A 16,925-nucleotide genomic window follows, 5' to 3' on the forward strand; every position below is an offset into this window, starting at 1 on the left:
AGTTCTCACACCTCTTTATAAAATGCGGGTAGGCTACTCCTAATATAGACTTCAAGATGAGGACAATAAATACATACAAGACTATCTTGACCTAGTTCCTCAAGCCTCTCTCTGATTCACCTTCCCAGGCAAAACGGAGATAACTGGAGACAAGCTGCTAATGGGATACTTAGAGTGGCAGTGATGCTGAGCTTCCCGGTAACACCTTCCATAGAGGTTTAATTCTTTGGTCTTGCTGTTTGCTGTGGAACTGTTAAGCTGCAGGTGCGCACACACAATTCATACTTGCAACACACATACAGTCAGGGCCAGAAATATTGGAACAAGGATAACTGTTTTGGCAGTTGGCCTCTGTACACCACCACATTGGAGTTGAAAGGAAACACACCCAGATGGGAGTGAAGTCAGGACTTTCAGCTGTAATTCAAAGGGTTTGACAAAAGTGGGGCACGAACCATTCAGGAAGGACAGCCAGTGGCCTACACCCCCCCCCCCATCGTTGGTGGCTCATAAGTAATGGAACAAATGGTTGACAAGCAGCTGCATGGCCAGGTGTGGCCTGTTTCCTGGGTACGCCATGACCAATCAAGCAGGTAAAAGGCCTGGAGGTGGTTCTGAGTGTTCCATTTGCATTTGGTAGCTGTTCACTGGAACTCCCAACATGAGGTCCAAAGAGGTGTCCATGCGGTGAAGGAGGCCATCATTAGGCTGAGGAAACAACATAGACCCATCAGAGAGATAGCAAAAACAGTGGGAGTGGCCAACACAACAGTTTGGAACATCCTGAAAAAGAAGGAATTAACTGGCAAGCTCAGCAACAGCAAAATGCCTGGAAGACCACAGAAGACAACTAAAGTGGGTGACCGCAGAATTCTGCTCATGGGGAAGAGGAACACTTTCACAACATCTAGCCAGGTCAAGAATGCTCTTGAGGAGGTAGGCATGTCATTGTCAACATCTACAGTCAAGAGACGGCTTTATGAATGTAAATACAGAGGCTTCACAACAAGGTGCAAACCACTGGTAACGCTCAAGAACAGACAGGCCAGATTAGCCTTTGCCAGTGAACACCTAAAAAAGCCTGCCCAGTTCTGGAATAAGATTCTTTGGACTGATGAAATCAAGATTAACTTGTACCAGAATGATGGGAAGAGAAAAGTGTGGAGAAGGAAAGGAGCAGCTCAGGATCCAAAGCATACCACGTCATCTGTCAAACATGGTGGAGGCAGTGTTATGGCTTGGGCATGTATGGCTGCCAATGGAACCGGGTCACTGGTGTTTATTGATGACCTGACTGCTGATAAAAGCAGCAGGATGAATTCTGAAGTGTATAGGGCTATACTTTCTCCTCAGATTCAGCCGAATGTTGCCAAACTGATAGGACGCCGCTTCATAACTGTAGATGGATAATGACCCAAAACATACAGCAGAAGCTACCCAAGAGTTTCTCCAGGCAAAGAAGTGGGATGTTCTTCAATGGCCAAGTCAAGTCACCTGATCTCAACCCAATAGAGCATGCTTTTCACTTAGTGAAGACAAGACTGAAGGCAGAAAAACCCACAAACAAGCAGCAGCTGAAGGCAGCTGCAGTGAAGGCCTGGCAAAGCATCTCGAGGGAGGAAACTCAGCATTTGGTCATGTCCATGGGTTCCAGACTTCAGGCAGTCATTGCCTGCAAAGGATTTTCATCCAGGTATTAAAGGCGATCCTTAAGTTTGAAATGATGTTGGTTTGTTCCATTACTTATGAGCCACCAACAATGGGGGTGTGGGTATGCCACTGGCTGTCCTTCCTGAATGATTCGTGCCCCACTTTTGTCACACCCCTTGACTTACAGCTGAAAGTCCTGACCTCGCTCCCATCTGGGTGTGTTTCCTTTCGACTTCAGTGTGGTGGTGTACAGAGGCCAACTGCCAAAACAGTTGTCCTTGTTCCAATATTTCTGGCCCTGACTATATATGCACTCAAACTCACTCAAAACAGTGAAAATGGAGAGGGTGTTGTTTTGAATGGTGATATGTGAAATATCAAAGTGTGAATATAAAACCCCACACATCTTGCAAGAGGAACTTCTCAAAGCATCTATGGTCCTTATTTTTAAGCCTTCTGTCCCAAGCCATTTTTGAAAAGTCTCTGTTGTCCAATAATTGCAAAACAATTGAAAATGTGTTTTAGAAAGTAATGGTTATCCACACCACATGTTGAGAACCTTCGTTTCTATCTGAAACAGTTTTGTGCGTACCTCCGCCATTCACTCTGCGAGGGAGGGGACACATTTCTTCTGATGTGCTTACGCTTTTGTTAAAATTAATAGTTAATTTTGCATAAGAACTTTCATTAATCGTTCTCAACTGACAAAATATTGTATGTAGGAGGTAGGAATTCATAAATGGGAATAAAGAGTGAAAACAGTTCAGCTGTTTTCCCATATTCCTTTACTAATCAACACCACTTTTACTAATTAGCTTTTGAAGGTTTTAGTTGGGATCCAAAAGGTGGTTTATGGTCTTCCATGGATGGAACTTGGGAGAACTTCAGGAACAGCTCCAGTACAATGGGAGGAGTGGAGCTTGGAAAGAGAAACCAGGGAGCCACAGTGCACATGCAGAAACAATGGAGTATGCTTAAGGCTGTGTAGTACCTGGCCCTGTTTTCCTTCTTTGAGGTAGCCTTTCCTTCATCCCCCATATATGATAATTATGGTCTAGTGCAGCCTTCTCCAACCTGGGGCCTTCCATATGTTTTGGACAAAAATTGCCAGCGTTCCTGACCATTGGCACCAGGCACCTCATTTCTGGAAGGCACCAGGTTGGGAAAGGCTTGTCTAGTGGCTAATGGATTGGACCTGGATTTGGTAGTCAAGGCTCCAAATTCTGGCTCAGCTACAATTGTTCAGTCTGTCTTACATGTTTACACAATGGCAAAAATCAAACGGATAACACTGTTTTGAAAACACACTAAGGTATAGATAAGTCCTTTCTGCTTGACTTTATGGAAGTGTAAATGTCAGTGAAATTGGAGATGGTGATGAAATATGCTCAGTTCTAACAGAATCAAATTCTATCTGTATGTTCTCCTGGCTATGTAATATATTCATCTTTTAAAGAACTTAATGACATTCTCACTCCCTCTTTGTTTACATTAGTTGGATAGACAAATGCAGTTTGGCTGGATTGTGCCTATAGTATTTGATGCTGTGGAGGAACCATAGCTCAATGAGTAGAGCACATGTTTTACATGCAGATGGTTACAGTTTCAATCTTGAGGCTCCACAGTTTAAATATTGGGTGGAAAGGCTGGGAAAGACCTCTCTGTAGATCTTTAAGACTCACTGCCCGAAGACACATGATACCTGCTGAAGCTAAGCAGGTTTGGGTCTGGTCAGTGCCTGGATGGGAGACTGCCTAGGAACCCATATATCCTTGAGATCCGTGACGGAAGGAAGACAAGATATAAATGTATTAAATAAAAATAATTAGAGAACAGTAGAAAGTAGAGCAGTCTTCCACATCTGGGTGCCTTCCAGATATTTTGGACTACAACTCCCAGTATTCCTGACCATCGGCTATGCTGGCTGGGCTGATGGGTGCTGAAGTCCAAAACATGTGGAGGGCACCAAGTTGAGGAAGGCTGCAGTAGACGAATATCATTGGACCAGTGATCTTACTCAGTATAAGACCGTTCGGTGTGTTTGTATTAACACATGAGGTAGACGTTGTGAGTAGGTCTTCTCACCTGTTAGTTGTAAAACATGTATAGTATGTAGTGGAAAAGGCTAGCCAAAAGATTAAACCATATTGTTCACAGACTGCATTTAATTGTGTGATACTCCAGAGTTGTGTTTTCAAAATATATACTGCTGTGAAACTTTAGTGGTCAGATTAACTGCCATCCCCAGTTAGTCATCTCAAGATTTGTCATCTGCAGACTTTTCTTTATGACTCTTATTGGTGTGATATTAATGTGCAGGGTATTTCCCTGTCATAAACAGCCTTTTTTCTGCATTAAGTACTGCTTTGGTAGGGTGTGAAGCCTGGCACTGGTGTTTGTAGGCAGAACAGTTAGTGGCTCTAAGGGCTGATCTGCTGTCCGCTGGAGCAGTCACTGCCTTGTTTCCAGCCCTTGCAGAATACCTAATCATTTTGCTGTCAGTCCCTGACAGTGTCCATAACGTGAATGATTTTGTGTTGTTGTAGCCATTCAGGTTGTTTACAGTCATCTTTGAATTGGATTAACTTTGAATTGGATTAACTGTAAGTCCTTTTAGCTTATGTTTCTTCTAGCAAGATGCATTGTTTATCTTCTGGCTGATTTCCCCCTCCCCCTCCCCCATAGAAATGAGGTTTTTTTTTTAGCCATTTTATTTCAGAAGACCGTGATGTCGTGTGTGTTGCATACAGGAAAGTGAAACATGGTGGTGATTTCAACACTCTGCTGGAGTTAGTAAGTTTCTTAAACTGCCTTTTATCCGAAAAGCTAAACTTTGTTCCATTTCCTTTTCAGCGGTGCAAATACGATTGGGGTGAATATAATTTGAAGATTGTTTTCAACCAAACTTGAAACTGTTGTTTGTCCAACTCTGTTATAAAATTTTCTTTGGTTATTTTCTACACTGCTGGAGTATTCTGTACTGTAACTTGTTAGCAAATTTTCTTTTTCTTTTAATTTAACTGACAACAGTCCGTGCTGGATTTTGTCACAGAGAAAGCGAAAGTGCTTAAGAAGGTGTTTACAGCAATTGGCTAGGAAATAACTGCCTGTTATCCATATCGCTCCCAGTGACTTGAGTTCTCTGGCACTTTACAAGAGTGTTTTTTCTCTCTCTTAAAATATGCTTGGCATTTGCTTTAATTTCTAAGTATTTTAAACTGGAAGTATGAGTCATATCAGTTACTGAGATAGTAACCTATAAAGTTGCTGATTTGTAAGGGGAATGTCTGTTTGATTAAGCTGCTTCACAGTCTTCAGAAAGAACAGAGAATTCTTTGCATGTTTACTGAAATTCTATAAGCTACAAATGTGTCATTCTGTGAGATTGTCGTTTTAACAGTAAGTGGATTTCAGTAGTATATTAATACTGTAAACTAGCATCTGTGTTGCTCTGAGCCTCTGGTTTTAAGTGTTTAAACTAAAATGGATAATTAGCTTTTTAGCTGGGCCAGTCGTAACCTGATTTTTCTGTTTTGACTGGAGCTTTGAGCTTTGTCTCAATGAGACTGCCCATGACAAGAATAACATATTGGTCTCTGTTAACCTCCCCACCCGTTCTCTCTACCGTCTTTCATAATCTCTGCCCACAGGACTCTGTCCCTATAGTCCTGATACTCTGGGAAATTTTAGATGTTGGGATGGCCTTGCTGACCTTCATGGTCTCATATCATGCTATGCCATAATTTCATGAGGTTCAGTTTTCAGTGCAAAGGTTGCCATTTCAGAAAGAATATCCCAAGAAAACACCCTGCTTTCAGTGGTTTCATGCATTTTGCACCTGTTTACAACCATTATTTTATCAAGTTGCTGCTACTTCAGTTGCAATTGTTTTAATATTAATGGGCTTCTGCCCGTGTGATCCCAGCCGATCAGGGATCATGTAGTGAATATGATGACATCATAGTGCTACATAGCCGAACAGATTTGGCAATATGATGACATCACTGGAGGAAAACTAAGCTTTCCTATTGCCTTCACTCTGAATGGGGAGAGGGAACTCATCTCCATTGCTTAGGCAACCAGGCTGACCAACATGACATGGTAGAACTCTTGGTCTGATGCAGACCTAGTCAATCATAGTTATGCAAGACTAGGTATAACAGAATGTAGCTGGATATGAAAACACATCCTTATTCACTTTTTTCCCATGCATGGTTGGATTAGGCAAGGGTGTGCGTGCCTGTGAGGACATGTTCCCTCCTTCCCTGCCCCAACGCCCACTGTCCTGCACATGGTTTCAAACCCTTTCAGAAAGGGATATGAAAAATAACTGGAAACTGAATTTTACAGGAATGAAAATGTTCCCCAAATGTCCTGGCCCCTGTTTCAGCTTTACATTAGTTATATGGTTGGTCTCAAATCCACTGAAGGAGGGATGCTTTCATCCCATTCCTGATGGGTACAGATTCAGTCAGTGGCGGAATTCTTTGATGGGGGCCAAAAAATCTTCAGTGGTACAGAAAGAGTTTTTAGCAGTGCATTTTTATCCTTCTTACACTGACTCGGTGTTACTTCACTTCCTGCTGTGAAGGAGCAGGAAGTTCCGCATTTGTCTTTAATACGGCTTTTAATATGATTTGTTAACCTGAGGTAGCAACGTCTTGATTTGCTCCAGTCATTAATTTTGTTTACATGACCAAGTGATTCAATCAGTGCCTAAAACTCTTGAAAAAGATCAAATGGTAGTAATAATTTGGAGCTCTTGAATCTCACTGTTTCTTCTTTTCAGAATAAGTGACAATTACAGCATGACATAGATACTTATCTGAAGTTGGCAGAATTACAGATGCAGGACAGTCAACTATGAACAACTTTGTATAGTAAACAGGAATAACAGAACATTCTATGTGCATATAAACAGAAATTATTGGATCCAGATTATACTATTAAATTATTATGTGTGGCTTCATAAAAATACTAAGTAAAAATATTCATGCCTTCAAAGCATAGTTCTTCTCCCTCCCACCCACCCTTTTGAAAGCAATGTATGATTGGCAGGCTCTGATTTTTTAAAAACTATTTCATTTGTTCCTTTCTTCAGTTATTGTTGCAATAATTGAATTATTATTCAATTATTAATTCAATAATTATTACCTTTCTCTTCACTTTTTAATGTAATCTAGTAAGCACCAAGTAGTTTTAAGAAGTTGATATTGTTGCTTTTTTCCTACAGTTCACAATAAAGACCTGATGTTATCGAACCTCATAACCTATTGACATAAAGCTAGCGCACAGAGCTTTATTTGTGAACTGAATAACAACAGGGAATTGCATGTACAAGAGGACACTGCATGCTTTACCCCAGTCAGTGAGATCGGCTTAGACATTTGATATGTGCATGTGCTGGTAAACGAAAGAGAACACATTCTTAAGGGAGAGTTTTGACTTCGCCCTGCAAGTACCTTTTCCCTTCTTCTCCTTGCATTGACTAGACAGAAATTGATTGTTAAGTTAGTCCATTACACAGGCTTCTTTAATTTTGCTGAAGGACTAGAGAAGAATTAATTTGACCCCCCTTTTCTTCTCTTTGTTTTTATTGGTTATGACAGTATATAAATATTTATATATGGACCTGCATAAACAGTGCTTATAAAGATGTTGTTATTTGAACTGAAGTCTATTTCCTTTTCATTGCAAAGGCAGAATGTGGCATTTCCTGTAATGTGGTAATTACTGGTCCCCAATGAGAATTAGTGTATGTAAACAGTATCTGCAGATCAAATCAAGAGCAAGTGAGGAGGCTGATATTTGAGGGTTTGGATCATAGTACATTTTTTTGTGTACCCTGAGAGTCATAGGAAATAGGGACAAAAATTTAGGCGTATTTCAAAGATTGTAATTGAGCTGTGAGCCAGCTGCTTGTTTTCAATATGAGAACCCTCTCATGTATGGGATCATAAGATGAAACTCAGCATAAATGGTGCTGTATATATATGTAGTCCACAGCAGCAATTTCCATGATAGTTACCTCCATGACAGTTCTCTTTGCATTAGAAAAAAAAATGCCATTATGCTCATGTGAATTGCTGCCACATCTTCATGGGCAGTATTTCTCTGTTGTTAATTGCAAGGCTGTAAATAAGACTTGAGGGGCGGCGGGGTGTGTGGAATACTGATAATTATTATGTTTTGGTGACAGAAATGTAGTTTTGTAAGTATTTTTAAAAAGCTCAGCCACGCTGTAAAGAAGCTGACTAGCACAGAGTGAAGAAGCATTGCATGTTACGCATAAGAAGAACTTGTTTTTGTAGTCCATAGAGCAGTCCATATCTTGGCCAAATATACTTAACGTCCTGGTCCTGTAAGCTAGCACACTTTAGGATCAGACTCAGGGGGTCCCAACTGGGCCCCTCCATGGACCTGTCCCAGGACCATATTCCAGTGCCAGTTCAACAGCACCCGTTGGCACAGCTTCACCAGGTGTTGCCCTGACAACAGTGTCACACTGCATCTAACTGTATTAGTAACTGGCCATCCGTATAATATCTGTATTATATTTACAGCAAATTGGTGTCATGTAGAATGCTTTGAGCTTATGATTTCTACATTTCTTGGGTTTCTTTTTTCTTACCTAGCTGCCTTTATTTTGTCTATTTAGTGTCTTTGGTATTTTTTCCTATTGTAGAACGAAGACACGGTTCAATGTGTAAACCTTCCCCATCTCCAGCTTCTCCACCCTGCAATTCCAGGGCATCACTAATACAGATGAAACCGAAATCCTGTATCAGCGGCCATAACCCTGTCAACAACAACTCAAAGCCATTCAAAACGCCCAAAGACAATCTAATTACCTCCACTAGCAAACAGCACATGGTCTTTTCTTCAAAAGTATCAAGGGATAAACCTTGGTAAGTTGCTGTTCTCACCGATTGTTGATTTTTTCCCTTGTTTCTCAATATTTCTTATTAAATTTCCCCATCTTTTGAATAATCTCTTCTGAGGTTGGCATACTCGGTAAATATGCTTTTAAATTAAACTATCTTACATAGGAAATTACAAGATGGTTATATTGTTTTTATGGTGTACCACAAAATGGTACCTCCTCTGGGATAGTGGTTTTTAACATGAAATTTGGAGATTATGGCTAAAGGCTATGTAATCAGTTATCCTTTCTTCAAATGTAATGAAAAGAGGCAAAACTTCTCTTTAATTTCATAGCTAGACTGACTTCTGAGAAAGCTTAGTTAGGATTGCAGCCTAAAGCTGCAATTCTATGCTCACTTACCTAGGAGTAAGCCCAATTGAATTCAGTGGAACTTATTTATGAGTAGATATGTATAGGATTGCACTGATACGTTCTGCTCACCTATGCAGCCTGACTTAGAAGTAAATTCCCTTCAAATTAATGGGACATACTTCTAAGCAGATACATATCTGTGTCTGGGCATGTCTGTGCTTTTGATAGATTGCTGCCTTGAATTTAGTTCAAAGAAAGTTTTAAACTGACCTCCCTTGTTTTTATGCCGTTTTATCTTCTGCTACCCTATTCCTAATTTTGTAATATTTTTGTAATTTTAAGGTTGATAGGTTTGCTAAGAGGTTGTAGGCCACCTTAAGCAGTTTTCAAATGCAAAGGTGTGATAAAAATATTTTAAATAAATAAATAAAGACAGGGTTAAAATTAATTGTTCTTCTGCTTCAAATGATGAAACTGAAGCAGGAGTACAAGAAACCTTTTTTCCTTTTTATGCAAGAAAATGTTGAAGCCTGCATACTGGCATGTCATTTATTTAAATATATTTATATCATGCTTGTCTATGCAGTATTTATATCATGCTTATCTATGCAATATATTCAAAGCAGCTCCTATATCACTCCTGTAGACCCATCCCCAAAGGCTCTATCTGTACCGTGCGGTGCAGACTGTAAGGGTCTGATGTGCATCAGTGTATCTACCTGGCTCTCTTCCAGCAGTTCAGGCATATCCTTGTAGAACCTAAACCCATAGGGCCAATAGACATCAAGCAGTATCAAAGCACTACTTTATCATCTGTGGTTTAGAAAAGTTTCATTTCTGTCAAGAGTGTATTTGTTCCTTCCAGCCACTCTGCTGATTGGCAGCCCAGTCCTATGCATGTTTACGTGGAAGTCTGTGCCACAGTATTAAATGGGGCTTTTACTCCCAGGGCCATAGGAGCCTCAGTGTGCAAGGAAAGGCATGGGGGTGGGTTGGGTAAAGGTGGGGACAGTATTACTTGTATTTGAAAGAGATGCGAAGGAAGGACTACTGTACAAGATTGTAATCCCTTGATTATCTCTGTGTATGTGCTGTTCTACATGCATTTAGGCTGTAAGAGTTTTGAAGCAGTCAAAGCTATGTTGTGTTATTATGCTGTTTAATGGCCATCAAGCTGATCACAGAGGAATTTCGATGACACAGTAGCCTGAGCCTTTTCGAGATGCATATATATCATGCAGAATGCGAACAGAGGCTTCTTTACTTGGTAGGAGGATGGTTTTGCTATCTTAGGGGCTAAGCTTGAGGGAGACGTTTATTCATTACTTTTTGTATGCAAGAGCTTGTTCCCATGTACAAAATTCACACAAACACCATTTTTATGAAAAGCATACATTACAGCAAACTTCTGCTTGGACAGGCAGTAGCTCTTTCATGGCCCTTATTGTGGAAAACCCCAGGATCAGCCAGGGGTTTTTACTGTCCTCCCATGTTTTCCATCTTCAGATGGTTCTCACTTTAAAAAAATAAATAACTAAACCTGAAACATCATAGAAATGGAAATACTGATTGCTTCCACCCCAAATTGGCTTTCTTTTCACTGTAGGCATTTGGAGATGTATCAGCTTCTTAATCAAAAGTAATTACTAATCATAATTAGCTGGCATTCAGACAGAAAATAAAATATCTTTCTAAATCTGTCTATAAACCAACTTTCTTTGTCCTGTGATACTTTAAAGAGATGAGACACATACTTAGGTGATTACAGAAGTTTTAAAAGCCCATTTTCCAAAGCCGGGTTCTGACGCCTGGCAGGAAAGCAATCTCCATAAGGCCTGAGCACATGGTAGCAAAGAAATGAAGAACCAGGAAGTCTGCTATATTGCAGTACAATTCAAAAGAGCATTCCAAATTGTATATGAATCTAAAATCCTGAGCCTGAGAAGCCTACCTTTAAGAGGAAAAAACTACCTGTGTTCTTCAAGATGTTGTGATAGCCACCAATTTGGATGGCTTTAAAAAGGGGTTAGATAAATAAATGGAGGAGGAGGCTATCAATGGCTACTAGTCCTGATGACTATGTGCTACTTCCAGTACCAGAGGCAGTAAGCTTATACCCGTTGCTAGAGAACATGGGCATGGGGGTACTCTTGCACTCGTATCCTGCTTGTGGGTTCCTGGTTGATAGTTGGCTGCTGTATGAACAGATTGCTGGACTAGATGGACCCTTAGTCTGATCCAGAATGGCTCTGATGGCTGATTCCCTGAGAATTATTTACTTATAGGGGAGTTTGCTCATGGTACAAAAGTAGGAGCCTCCATGTATACCCTACATTCACGCTGTATGTGGGCTTGCACATGTGCGTGCATACCTCCCCCTCCCCCTGCACAAAAAACGCAACTTGTTTTAGGCAATGTGGCAGTGATACAAACTTCTACTTAAACCAGCCACATTGGAGTCCCACTGAAATGAATGGAGATCACATGTTTACTGGCAGGTCCAGCCAACTGTTAGGCAGCATGACATGGCACTCCCCATGTCGTAGATTTCAGGGTACCATTTAAAAGCAGTAAATTGTCCATCGTTTTGTTTACTATATTTGTTTTGCCACAGGGGTGGCATTCAGATGGTCTGCCTCAGATAGCAAAATATTTTGGGTCATCTCTGCTTAATAAGCAAAATTAGTTTGTCTGAGATATTTGTCCAGGGCTAAAATTCAAGATGGGTTGTGTAAGTTCACAGACTTCCCTGATTTTATTATGCAACTTGGCAGGATTCAGGGTGTCTTTGGATGCATGAAACCTTATCGTTCCCTGTTACACATAATACTCCCAAACCAAATACCTAAAAATAAACAAATGCAACAAACGTGCCTTTATTTCACAGCCATGGCAATTAAAATTGCCCCACCAATCAATCAGCTAAATATTTAATTGATTAATCTACTGGTTTAGACCTGTTAAAGCTTATAGCCCGACTCAAAAGGTGTCATTTTAGTGAAATAGCACTTCATATTTCACATTGCTCATCAAAGGAATGTATGCAAAGCCAGGAATATATTAGCCAGAGCTTGTAGGTCACATTTGCACATAGCTTATGCACTTATTTAGCATACCTGAATCCAGCAATCCAGATGTAATGGGAGCTTCTGGTTGGGCTGATCCACCATCTGTTGACAGTGCTGGCAGGACCAGTTGACATGAGACCATTGTTTCTCAAGTTCTTTGAATTTCTTTAGAAGGAAGGGCCTTTTTACATCCAGAGGTGACCTCCCCAGGCCTAGTACATGAACGTGGACATTCTTGTTCATAGCTATGTGTAAGAAGCCACCACTGTGGACTGCATATTGGCATAAAGGGATATGAATAATTAAGAACATAAGAAGAGGCCCTGCTTGATCAGACCAAGGGTCTAGTGCAGCAGCATCTGCCTTGAGCACCATTTTTGGTGGAAAGGAAGGATATAAAATTATTAATTGTTCCCTTTGTGTCCTTGCTGTGGGCTTTCCAAAAGCATCTGCTAGCCACTGGGGGAAATAGGATGCTGGATTAGAGCCTGGGTCTGATCAAGCAGGGGCCCCTTCTTATGTTCTTAATGTTTAATATCCCTTTGCAGTGCCTCTGAATATGGAGGTTCCATATATCCTGTTGTAGCCAATAGCTGTTGATAGACCTCTCCTCCATGGACTTGTCTAATCCCTTTTAAATCCACCTTAGTCAGTCACTATTGCAGGGACAGGCAACCTGGTGCCTTCCAGATGTTTTGGACAACAACTCCCATAATCCCTGCCCATTGGCCATGTTGGCTGGGGCTGATGGAAGCTGTAGTCCAAGCCATATAGGAGGGCACCAGGTTGTCTACCCTGGGCTATTGCCATACCTTGTGGCTATGAATGTCATAACTTAATCATGTATTGTGTAAAAAAAAGTAATTTGTCTTCTGTTCTGAATTTAGTGCCAATCAACTGAACTGAGTGATAGAATTCTAATGTTAAGAGGAGTACAGTTTCTCCATTTTCCCACCGTTTGTAATTGTATAAACCTCTCATGTCCCCGCTTATTTGCCTTTTTCTAAACAAAACAAATCGCCAACTGCTTTAGCCTTTCCTCACAAAGAAGGTGCACCAAGCCATGTTTATTTTGCTTGCCCTTTTCTGTACTCTTCCCAGCTCTATAATATGCTCTTTCAGAAGGGCCTTTTATCAAAAGCTTACCTTACTTTCCCCTCCCATCTCCACTAACTTTGTGTCATGGGAGTGGGGAGAACAGGTAAGAAAGGAAAAAACAGCTGTACCCTGAGTTTAACTTATTTTTATTTTGTTGCTGACTTTATTTTTATTTATTATATTTTAAAATCAGATACTGATTGCTTGTACAGCTCGCTATACATCAGTGGGAGTGCTAGTGAAGTGTACATGTACCCACTGTTGTCTTTGCAGAAGGAGATACTCAGAGTAATGAGACTTGGAGCGTCCCTCCCTCTGGCAGCTCCAAATATGAGCTACTCTCTGCACTTCACCTCTCCTGCCTCTCCTTTGCTTCCCTCATCCCCATGCCCCTGTTAACACCATCTTGCTCTGCTGAAACCATTGTTCTCTCAGCGTACCCCATCTGCTGTACTCTGTTCTGTGCCACTCCGCTCCTAACTGACTGGAGGATGCAGGGGTTTCAAATCCTTGGGGCTTAAGATTCCGAAGATTTCTATCACGTCTTGTTTCCCATTCCGCACCCCTCCTTCTAGTTTTATGAGCAGAGAAAAGGAAGCATCCCACCGTCTGTGCATAAGAGGGCCATTATTATGTTCATACAACTTGGCCAGTAGCAGAGCCAGAGACCACCTTCACATGATTACCGCAGTCCACCATGGTTTATTTAAGCTACGGTGGGTTGTGGTGTGTGCCAGCCGCCCTTCGAATATTCGAGCTGTTGCATGCGTGGGCTGCGGCGATCATGCAAACGCGGAAAGTTGGGTGTCTTCTTCTGCCATTGAGAGTTTGAAGAAACTTCTTTGCTCTTTAGTCCTGTATATTTTTGCCAGCTTCTGGATTCCCCTTTCTCCTGCTTATCCTCTCATTCTCAATAGGAACAGTATGGAGTGAACTGCAGCTGTAGCTGCTCCTGTCTTTTGACAGTCAAGAGGAAGTCTCTTTGTGATTGTCAAACTTGTTGTACCCTCCTCCAAGGTCTCTTGTTCTCCCGCTCCCCATGTTGAGTACCACTGAATTAGACAGTTGCTAAAAGGAGTAGCATCATTTTCTTCTGTATATTCATTCCTTTAGAATCTAGAAACTAGGTGTTCCCTTAGAAGGCTTAAATCTCTGCACAAGAATCATGGTAGTTTTACACCAGCCTTTCAATCCAATGTTACAGGTGTCTGTTTGTATAACAGACTGATATTTTCAGGCAAACATGTTACATACATACTTACTGGCTTCTTTTCATTTGAAGAAAAAGTTAAGGCTGTAATCCTATGTGCACATTTGTTGTTGTTGTTCAGTCATTCAGTCATGTCCAGCGCTTCGTGACCGCATGGACCATAGCACGACAGGCCTTCCTGTCCTGCGCTCTCTCCTGGAGTGTGCTCAAGTCCATATTAATAGCATCGGTGATACTATCTAGCCATCTCATCCTCTGCCGTCCCCTTCTCCTTTTTCCTTCAGTCTTTCCCAGCATCAGGGTCTTTTCCAGGGAGTTTTCTCTTCGCATTAGGTGGCCAAAATATTGGAGCTTCAGCTTCAGGATCTGTCCTTCCAATGAGCAGTCAGGGTTGATTTCCTTTAGGATTGACTGATTTGTCCTCCTTGCAGTCCAGGGGACTCGTAAGAGTCTTCTCCAGCACCACAGTTCGAAAGCATCAGTTCTTCGGCGCTCAGCCTTCCTTATAGTCCAGCTCTCACGGCCATACATTACTACTGGGAAAACCATAGCTTTGATTATACGAACCTTTGTCAGTAAGGTGATGTCTGTGCTTCTTACTATGCTGCCTAGGTGTGCCATAGCTTTCCTCCCAAGGAGCAAGCGTCTTTTAATTTCATGGCTACAGTCACCATTTGCAGTGATCTTGGAGCCCAAGAAAGTAAAATCTGTCACCGCTTCCATTTCTTCCCCTTCTATATGCCAGGAAGTGATGGGGCCAGATGCCATGATCTTCGTTTTTTTAATGTTGAGTTTCAAACCAGCTTTTGCACTCTCCACTTTCACCCTCAACAAGAGGCTCTTGAGATCCTCTTCGCTTTCTGCCATTACGGTGGTATCGTCTGCGTATCTGAGGTTGTTGATAATTCTCCTGGCAATCTTAATTCCTACCTGTGATTCATCCAACCCAGCGTTTCTCATGATGTATTCTGCATATAAGTTAAATAAGCCGGGCGACAATATGCAGCCTTGTCGTACTCCTTTCCCAGTTTTGAACCAATCGGTTGTTCCATGTCTGGTTCTTACTGTTGCTTCTTGGCCCTCGTACAGGTTTCTCAGGAGACAGGTAAGGTGGTCTGGTACTCCCATCTCTTTAAGAATTTGCCACAGTTTGTTGTGATCCACACAATCAAAGGCTTTAGCATAGTCAATGAAGCAGAAATAGACGTTTTTCTGGAATTCTCTTGCTTTCTCTATGATCCAGCGAATGTTGGCCATTTGATCTCTAGTTCCTCTGCCTGTTCAAAACCCCGCTTGTACTTCTGGTAGTTCTCAGTTCACATGCTGCTGAAGCCTAGCTTGTAGGATGTTGAGCATAACCTTGCTGGCATGTGAAATGAGCGCAATTGTGCGGTAGTTTGAACACTCTTTGGCATTGCCCTTCTTTGGAATTGGAATGTAAACTGATCTTTTCCAGTCTTGTGGCCACTGTTGAGTGTTCCAAATTTGTTGGCATATTGAGTGCAGCACTTTAACAGCATCATCTTTTAGGATTGTAAATAGCTCAGCTGGAATACTGTCATCTCCGCTAGCTTTGTTGTTAGTAATGCTTCCTAAGGCCCACTTGACTTCACTCTCTAGGATGTCCGGCTCAAGTTCAGTGACCACACTATCATGGCTATCAGGGACATTAAGCTCTTTCCTGTATAGTTCTTCTGTGTATTCTTGCCACCTCTTCTTAATCTCATCTGCCTTCTCATTGGGACATACTTCTGAGTAAACTTGTTTGGGATTACACTGGATGAATGTGAATTCCCATTTTCTGGGTACCAGTTCTGTGCATGGGCAACAGAATTTGATCTTGTTTCTCATTAAATGGGAAAACAATAGAAATCTCTCATTAAATGAGGGCCAATTTTTCATTTTTTTATTTTTTTTTTAAAAAGAGCATTTGGGGCTGGTTCATATAAGAGCACTTGCTCTTCATGGCAGCAGAGAGAATGCATGCCTGTGGACTATTGTTTCTGCCCATGTCCAAAAGAAAGCATCTCTTGTGAATTGTTCCTTAGAGATTGTTAAATGATCATCAGGAAGTCTTAAGGGGGCTTCCACTTCCAGAAACACATCAGTTCAGCTTGAGGTCTGGAAAGGTAAGATTTCAGTGAGGCTGCTGGGTATACTACACCTCCAACTTCCCTTTACAGCCATAATTTAACTCAAGCCAGAGATCTGGGCTACTTGTCTCCTCAGTCCTGGATTCCTATGGCAGCCAGACCGGGTTTATATCTTTCATTAATATAGAACAGGTAGCTAGAACAACTTCTATCTGTAGGGCAGGGGTCCCCAACCCTTTTGGACCCGTGAGCACATTTGGGAATTTGAGAAACTGCTGTGGGCACCACCACAAATTGGCTCCCATGGAGGATGTGTCTAGTCACATAATGGCTGCTGTAAGAGGCTGGCTAGTCAAGAAGTGGTGGTGGGGAGAGAAATAGTGAGGCTAGATGCTGGGAGGGAGCAGGAAGGAAAGAGTTGCTTTCTGGCGCCACCCAATCTTCTTCTGCCCACACAGACAGTTCACCTTTGTTCTCGTTCTCTCTCTCTCTCTTTCTCTCTCTCTCTCCCCCCTCTCCAAGCCTCTAGCCTCACTGTTTCTCTCCTTTCCTCACTATTTTCTCCCTTC

General features: G+C 41.6%; 1 protein-coding gene across 8 annotated transcripts in view; it reads left to right on the top strand.

Moving 5' to 3' along the window:
- The window catches only part of ATXN7L1 (ataxin 7 like 1), a 93,521-nt gene that overhangs the window by 44,193 nt on the left and 32,403 nt on the right, over positions 1–16,925 (top strand). For 5 of the 8 annotated variants that reach the window (XM_084811438.1, XM_084811436.1, XM_084811439.1 and 2 more), the window contains one exon: positions 8,336–8,558. In XM_084811438.1, the coding sequence (XP_084667564.1) occupies positions 8,336–8,558 (223 nt within the window). Of the gene's footprint in view, positions 1–4,161; positions 4,254–4,370; positions 4,444–4,797; positions 5,050–8,335; positions 8,559–16,925 lie in introns of those variants that run through there. The other 3 variants (XM_084811443.1, XM_084811441.1, XM_084811442.1) reach the window with 3 other exon arrangements.

The sequence above is a fragment of the Heloderma suspectum genome, chromosome 7 (assembly GCF_057233095.1).
Source record: "Heloderma suspectum isolate Gila_16-S chromosome 7, 16-S_ref, whole genome shotgun sequence".
NCBI lineage: Eukaryota > Metazoa > Chordata > Lepidosauria > Squamata > Helodermatidae > Heloderma > Heloderma suspectum.